Source organism: Physeter macrocephalus, chromosome 16, assembly GCF_002837175.3.
Source record: "Physeter macrocephalus isolate SW-GA chromosome 16, ASM283717v5, whole genome shotgun sequence".
In the NCBI taxonomy this organism is placed as follows: domain Eukaryota; kingdom Metazoa; phylum Chordata; class Mammalia; order Artiodactyla; family Physeteridae; genus Physeter; species Physeter macrocephalus.
Window position 1 is genome coordinate 63806908 of NC_041229.1, and position 8590 is coordinate 63815497.

An 8590-nucleotide genomic window follows, 5' to 3' on the forward strand; every position below is an offset into this window, starting at 1 on the left:
TAAAACTACAGAAAAGCAAGGAAATGATTAACACCTATATTTGTATCCCTAAACAATGTAATTTAGTTTTGCCAGTATGTTTTTTTTTATTTTCTTTTTAAAATTTATTTATTTTATTTATTTATTTTTGGCTGCCCTGGGTCTTCGTTGCTGTGTGCAGGCTTTCTCTAGTTGTGGCGAGCAGGGGCCACTCTTCGTTGCAGTGTGCAGGCTTCTCATTGCAGTGGCTTTTCTTGTTGCAGAGCACAAGCTCTAGGCGCTCGCGCTTCAGCAGTTGTGGCACACTGGCTCAGCAGTTGTGGCTCGTGGGCTCTAGAGCGCAGGCTGAGTAGTTGTGGCGCATGGGCTTAGTTGCTCCGCGGCATGTGGGATCTCTCCGGACCAGGGCTCGAACCCGTGTCCCCTGCATTGGCAGGCAGATTCTTAACCACTGCGCCACCAGGGAAGCCCCTTTTGTTATTTTCCTTTTCACTCAACTTTATGTTTGTGAAATTCATACACACTGATCAATATATCTGTTGTCTATTTCCACGCTGTATAGCATTCCACTGTATAAATATACTGCAATTTATTATTTATTCTCCTACTGACTGGCATTTGGGTTGTTTCCGGTTTGGGACTATTACAAATAATTCTGCTGTAAACGTCTCGTACATATCTCCTGGGTCATGCTGCAAAGGTTTCTCTAGGGAATATACCTAGGAGAAGAATACTGGATAATAAATGCTATGCTGTTTTGCAAAGCAATCATACCAATTTACATTTCCAACAGTATCAGAGTTCCCTGTTGCTCCACATGCTAGCCAACAGTTGATAGCGTTAGGCTGATTACTGTGTTTCTTCAATTCTAACATGTACACTTTTCCACATATTAACAAATCTGAAATTAGGATATATTTCACCATCATTGTTGACCAGGCAGTAGACATAAGCAAGTTGTCACTGCCAGAGCATGCATCTCAAAACTTGAGAATGAATGCAAGGGGCATGGAAAACAAATCTCAGAGACAACAGACAAGCCCTCTTTCAAGAAAGGCAGCATCACCAATGTTCTTGATGGGAGAAAAGACAACATTGTTGGGAAAAATCATGGATATCAACAACTTAGAATGAAGTGATGAAGTTTTTACAATGCCTGAATTCAAAATATCAGTACTGGTATATCAACCTAACTTGTAACAGTAATAATTCTTTCTGCAAGAGAAAGCATATTTAATTTCATCCCATAAATGAGCATCACTTAGAAACTGAAACGCAGGAAAATCTTTTTTTTCCATTGATGAATAAACAGGATGTAGTAGGGGCCAAGTTAGTTCAACTGTCCTAAAAAGCACAGTATACTGACTTGGTTGCAAGGCTGTATCTTTATTAGAAATTTAAGTTCTGAACTAAAATATTAAAAGTTAAGAATGACTATCTTGGGACTTCCCTGGTGGCACAGTGGTTAAGAATCCCTCTGCCAATGCACGGGACACAGGTTTGATCCCTGGTCCCAGAAGATCCCACATGCCGCGGAGCAACTAAGCCTGTGCACCACAACTACTGAGCCTGCGCTCTAAAGCCCGCAAGCCACAACTACTGAGCCCACGCGCCACAACTACTGAAGCCTGCGCACCTAGAGCCCATGCTCTGCAACAAGAGAAGCCATCACAATGAGAAGCCCATACACTGCAACAAAGAGTAGCCCCCACTCACTGCAACCAGAGAAAGCCTGTCGCAGCAACGAAGACCCAATGCGACCAAAAATAAAAAAAATAATAATAATTTTAAAAATAAAAAATAAAAGAAAGCAGATCTCTCCAAATCTGTTATATAAAAAAAAAAGAATGACTATCTTTTGATCCAGCAATCCCACTTCTGAGTATATATCCAAAAGAACTGAAATTAGGATCTCAAAGAAATATCTGCATCCCCATGTTCACTGCAGCATTATTCATGACAGCCTAGATATGGAAACTACCCAAGTATCTACCGATAGATGAACGGATAAACAATATGTGGTATATACATATATATGATGGAGTATTATTCAGCCTTTAAAAAGCCTTAAAAAAGAAGGAAATCCTGCCATTTGCAGCAACATGGATGAACCTGGACGACATTATGCTAAGTGAAATAAGCCAAACAGGACAAATACTACATGATTCCACTTATATAAGGTATCTGAAATAGTCAAACAAATTCATAGAAGCAGAGAATAGAATGGTGGTTGCTAGGGGCTGTGGGGAGGGAAAAATAGGGAATTGTTGCTCAAGAGGTATGAAGTTTCGGTATTCATAGGTAAGAATAAGCTCTGGAAATCTGCTGTACAACATAGCACCTATAATAATATAATATTGTGCAATTTAAAATATGTTAAGAGGACATCTCATGTTGTGTTCTTACCCCAAAAACAAACAAAAAACTCAAAAGAATATAAGGAAATTTTTGGAAGTGACAGATATGTCTACCTTGATTGGTGGTAACAGTATCACCAGTGTATGCATATGTCCAAACTCATCAAGATGTATACATTATGTGTGCAATTTTTTGTATATCAATTATACCTTAATAAAGCTTTAAAAAATGACTCTTCTTGTAGAATGGAAAAAAACATGCCAAAAGCAAGCTTAAACTGAATAATACACCTTGATCTGGCACACAGTAGGCACTCAGATTCTAGACACATGAGATCAGTGCTATCAGATTAAATCAGAGGCAAAAACATTTGCATTATGTGTCAGACTAATCTGTTGAAGACAATTCAACTACATTACTTACTTAAGATATTACTTATTTAAAATTAATGATTTTAAGTAACATAAGATGTCTAAAATTAAAAACTACATTTGTCTCTCAGTTTTAAAGAATACATATTAAGTTTTTATCAAGCAAAATGTGCTTGCTCTCAATTAATGGTATATTTTATTTAAAACAAATACACCTAATTCCAAGTTAACAGGATCTTAACATTAGTACTATCCCATTATATTAACAATATTTTCAAAATCAAGAAAAGAGTGGTCAGAGCTAAGCCTTGGTCTCATCTTGGCTGCCAAGGAAAATACACATTCAAAAGTGTCCACAGCTCACCTTGTTGCGGCATTCCTTCAGCAGACCCTCCACAAACTTCCAGTTGGTTTGGGCAATCACTGACGGGGAAAGGTTGGACAGTTTGGGCTGGCGGATGGTGCTGCCCATATTCCTGGCTTCCTGGATGTACTTCTAAAGCAAAAGGAAAAATCAAAGACTCTTCATGCCCATGCACACAGACCACAGGCAACCAGTACTGATGGGGCCTGAAGAGGGCACTATCACCCTGCACTTTCTTACTGCCTCTTTCCTAGGCTCAGGGCAAAGTTTAAAATGCAGCGCTTGTATCGTAGGGAAAACTGAGAAAATATGATGAATTAATTCTGTTTTTTTCTAATGTAAAGCCCTCTTGGCTTTAATGATACAAGAGGTAAAAAACATATGGCTACAACATGTATAAGTGTGCAAACTCCTATGAGTAGGCAAACCAACTCAAATCTCAAGAGTACTATTGAGGAAAATCATTTTCCCCACCAAGTTTGGAGGAATTTAATTCCTCTGCTCATATCAAAGATATCCATCCTTGCTAAATTAGGGCCTGAAGAACATGTGTGTACACTCAAAACAACTGCATTTTCTGATTTTCTACAGTTTGCTGGTGATTCCCCATATGCTGTCTGTTTTAACATATAACCAAATCAATGCAGTAAACTGCACACTGACATCCTCTCAGTATCCCAGGTTCACAACCAACATTTTTACTCCCAACTTCTTTTTTTCCCCATATTTATTCCAGTAGTACAATTCTGTCCATTCTATCTTCTGGCCCCCTCAATCTGCCCCTACTACCAGCCCCTAAGATTAGGCTTCAATTACTATCACCTCCACTACTGCTACCTGCTCCTAACTTGCTACCTCCAGTACCTCTTGTCTCCCAAATATTCTGCCCACAGCCTCCTTCACACAACCACCACCAAACTTTGGATCCTGCCATCTCCTCTATTTGCAATACTCGTCTTTGTCCCTAACAATCCTATCATCCTCAAGACTTAAACAGATGCTGGTTCCTCCGAACAGTCTTGTTTGAGATTACCCCAGACAGAACTGACTTCTGCTTTCTCTAATCATTGATCAAACACTGGCGTGCCTCTCATATGGCCCTTTCATATGGCCTTTGCTCCCTTAATAAACTGGTATTCCCTGAGGACAAGGCTACCTCCTTATCATCTTTATATTTCAAAGTGTTTACTATAGTGATTTTGACCAAGAAAACGTATTCAATAAACACTGCTGAAAGAATAATATGGAGATGAGGTGGAAGACCCAGGGGAGACTTTTAAAATAATACCTACACCCAACACCCATTAGGCCACGCTCACAAAAACACCAAGTACAATTGTACCCTATAAACCATCAGTTAAAAATTCATAACCATATTTTGCAATATTAATTTATTCCTTTAAAAAACAGCAAAGGCAAAATATTTTCCCATTCATTGAGATGCCAAACACATATGAAAACAACATGCTTTACTGGATTTCATCTGTATAAAATGCAAACTGCAGGGTCTTTTCTCAAAGAGAAGTTGCTGAAATAGGTTTCTGAAGGTGAAGATCCATTTTCACAAGTTCTCTGCAACTCAGTAAGGCAGGGTCTCCAACCTGAGGTTTATAACTAGAAACTTTACTGGGAACAAGTAACAGTGGAGCTGAGAAACTCAGCTTACAAGCAATAAGGACTCAGGTCAATTCAAGAATCCTCAATCCCCACGTACCTGATAATAATATTCCTTTGCTCCTCTGAGGAAAAAAAGTCAAGATTACCTGCTTTAAATTAAGATAAAGAAAAAAATAGGAAAAAAGGCTCCTCCTCCCCAGGTTCAGAGAGTCACAGCATTAACCCAAGTTCAGCTTTTCCTCTTTCTCACTCTAACAAAACTAACTTCTTTACCACCATACCACACACACACACACACACACACACACACACACACACACACACACAAAAGCCTCAAAATTTTTAAAGGGATTTTTCCCAAGTTTTAGAATCTTATCTTCTGAGGTTCCTGTCACCCCTCCCACTCGCCCAACCCCTGGGAGGAAGTGAGTATCATGCATGAGTGACTACTGAAAGGACAGTGAAAGGCTCTCTTCCAAGCACTGGTATCATTCCTGAACAGAGGTGCAAATCTGGTTCAGGGAGAGGACACACATGGCTAGTGGCCCTGCTGCCCCTTATGAAACACTGTACATCCTGGATTTGTCACAACCAAGGCCCATATCAGGGATCAGGAACTAACTTATTATTAACCCTTCTTTATGAGGAGGATATTTGAATCAGACCAGAGGCCAAGGAAATGAGAAAGAGAAGGAGGGTGTAGCATAATAACAGGGTCATTCCTTGTCATTCTCAAGGTGGCTTACCTCTCTCTGGTCATTGTCTAAACGCAGGTGTTCTGTGTGCTGCTTCTGCCGGTCTTTACGCCTCCACTGGGCAGGGGCATTCCTTTTTGTCCACCTGACAGAATCAAAGCAGACAATTAAGAATATTCCGCTAAGAGGGACTTCCTTGGTGGCGCAGTGGTTAAGAATCCGCCTGCCAATGCAGAGGACACGGGTTCGAGGCCTGGGCCAGGAAGATCCCACATGTGGCGGAGCAACTAAGCCTGTGCGCCACAACTACTGAGCCTGCGCTCTAGAACCCACAAGCCACAACTACTGAGCCCGCGTGCCAGAACTACTGAAGCCTGCACGCCTAGAGTCCACGCTCAACAAAAGAAGCCACCACAATGAGAAGCCTGTGCACCACAACGAAGAGTAGCTCCCGCTCGCCACAACTAGAGAAAGCCCATGCACAGCAATGAAGACCCAACGCAGCCAAAAATAAATGAAGAAAGGAAGGAATGAAGGGAGGGAGGGAGAGAGGGAGGAAAGAAGGAAAGAAAGAAAGAAAGGAAGGAAGAAAGAAAGAATATTCTGCTAAGAAAGTAAGGTCAACTGACAGGAGAAAACTTAAACATCTAGGGACCAATGCTGGCCATGGGAAACCACCAAGAAATCACCAGAGATAGCTCAGAAACCTTGAGAAGGGTAGCTTAAAGATCAGTTACTGGGCAAGAAAGAGATAACTCCCCAGGGACAGAGACATATCTCTCTTTTTTTAAAAAAAATTTATTTATTTATTTATTTATTTTTGGCTGCGTTGGGTCTTCGTTGCTGTGCGTGGGCTTGTCATCCCGGTGGCTTCTCCTGTGTGGAGCACCGGCTCTAGGCGTGCGGACTCACGGGCCGCACTGGCGCACAGGCCTAGTTGCTCCGTGGCATGTGGGATCTTCCCAGACCAGGGCTCGAACCCGTGTCCCCTGCACTGGCATGCAGATTCTTAACCACTGCGCCACCAGGGAAATCCCAAGAGACATATCTCTCTTGAAACACCTACAAAAACTTCACTTGCAGATCCAAAACTATACTCACTCAACTCTGCCTGGGCTTTGATAACACTCATCTCCAAAAGTAACGAAGAAGAGCAATCCTGCTAAGCTATCTACTTTCAGTTCAGTTATTTCAACCACCACTTACTAACGATACAGTGCTAGCTAGGTGTTGTATGGATTCAGTCATGAGATGATTTCAACCCTTCTGCAGTCCGGCCTTTTACAGGCCCTGACACATGGAGCTATCCCAATTTGCACAGTGGAGACAGGAGCTGATGATACTCTGTCACCTGTTTCCTTGTTCAAACAAGTGAACAACCTGGACAGTGTGTGTTTTCTCCATATTTGCTTTACAAATGTCAAGGTCTTCTGGAGATAACAGTCTAGGTCCAGATACTGTATAACCCTCACCACTGTGGCTAGGGAGCTGGATCAGGGAATCCCTGGGGTTGACTCACTTGTTGCTGGCTGGCCCGGTGGAAAGCACATCAGACTGCAGCTTAGGGAAGAAGCCTGGTTCATACTTCCCTTGTCCAATCTTCATGTCAAGTAAATGGGGGTGAACCGCAGTATGATCGATTTTTGCCAGGCGCAGCTCAATTGCTTTCTCTGGATGACAATGAAAAAGTCCAATATTTTAAAAAACGTACCATATTCTGGACCATAAAACAAGTCTCAATAAATTTAAAATAATTTGAATCATACAAAGTATGTCCTGTAAGCAACAATAATCAATAATAACTTAAAACTAAAAAACACACTTCTAAATAACCAAGGGGTCAAAAAAGAAATCAGCATGGTTGAGGATAAAATGGAATGGATTGCCTTTTATTGGATGTAGATTGTGCTCTCTATTGTTAAGAGTACTTGAAACAATTCAGGCTGGTTTTCTTGAAGTAATTTTTATTTATGATTCAGAGGACTCATGTGGATGGAAATCTCTCTGGCCCTCGAAAAACATGCCATCAGCACTCAGAGTTGGTGTTGCCCACTACATGTCCTGCCTTCTGAATAGAAAAGAGGTGTTATTTAGGGAAAATCTTTTTTTTAAGATATGTGTAGATCATTTTATTTACTACTGGACAATATTTGTTCTTTGGTCCCTATAGAGATAGTTTTTCTTTAATAGCATATTTTTTAGTGGTTGTTTTAAAATTATACAGAGAGCAGAAGTTCTTTATCTGATGTGATTTAGTAGGGTAGTGAATTGGATGATTGAAAAAGTCACTTAAGTTTGGGAATCCTAAAAGGATATATACATCCATTAAACATTTTAATTTAAACCATATGACTGTATAATCACCAGTCTTTTGATGAAGTGTCTGTGCATTTTCTTTGATTATGGATCCACTAATCAGGGGTCTGCATTGTTTCTCTTGCATAAATCTCACACATAATTCATTCACTGAGTTTTCCAGTTTTTAAAGTGGAGCGAGAACTTTTAAAGGACCTTGCAGAAGAACCATAGTGGATGCTAATTTTCCCAAACTTTTTGCACTTAAGTGATATGCCTAATTCAGTTGCTGTATTTTTAGTGACTTTGCTTTACTGAGTCTTTTTAAAGCATTTAATTTTGTTTTCAGAGAGACAGTTCTTTTTTTTTTGCCCTCATATCTTACCATTTATTTACATAATATTTGGTTAAATTACACAGCCCAGTAATAAGTTCAACTACTGCATACAAGCTTGGAAACAAATGCATACATTAGTATTTTAAAATTAATTTTTTAATTGAAGAATAGTTGATGTACAATAGTATATAAGTTACAGGTGTACAATATAGTGATAAACAATTTTTAAAGGTTATACTCCATTTATACATATTATAAAATATTGGCTATATTCCCCGTGTTGTACAATGTATCCTTGTAGCTTATTTTATACATAAGCTTACATTAGTTTTTGGTTTTTCGTTTTTTTAAAGTAATGCAAACTCAAGGCATGCGATAAAACAATTTTAAAGGGAATAAAATGAAATCTCCTTCCTCTCTCCTTCTTGTGGTAGCCGGAGATCAAGTTTCTTGTGCCTCACTAATGAAAATAATAGTTTTTTAAAACAAATAAATAATGTGTGGAAAAACAGTGCAGAGAGAATTGAATGTTCCCGTTTCTTTTTTTTTTTTTTTTTTTTTGGCTGGGCGGGCT

At 39.7% G+C, this 8590-nt stretch overlaps 1 protein-coding gene across 1 annotated transcript in view; it reads right to left on the reverse strand.

Moving 5' to 3' along the window:
- The window catches only part of DENND5A (DENN domain containing 5A), a 111551-nt gene that overhangs the window by 19431 nt on the left and 83530 nt on the right, over positions 1 to 8590 (reverse strand). The window contains exons 9-11 of the mRNA XM_055091372.1: positions 6904 to 7054; positions 5436 to 5529; positions 3073 to 3204 (exon numbers count right to left, since the gene is read on the reverse strand). Of these exons, the coding sequence (XP_054947347.1) occupies positions 3073 to 3204; positions 5436 to 5529; positions 6904 to 7054 (377 nt within the window). The remainder of the gene's footprint in view (positions 1 to 3072; positions 3205 to 5435; positions 5530 to 6903; positions 7055 to 8590) is intronic.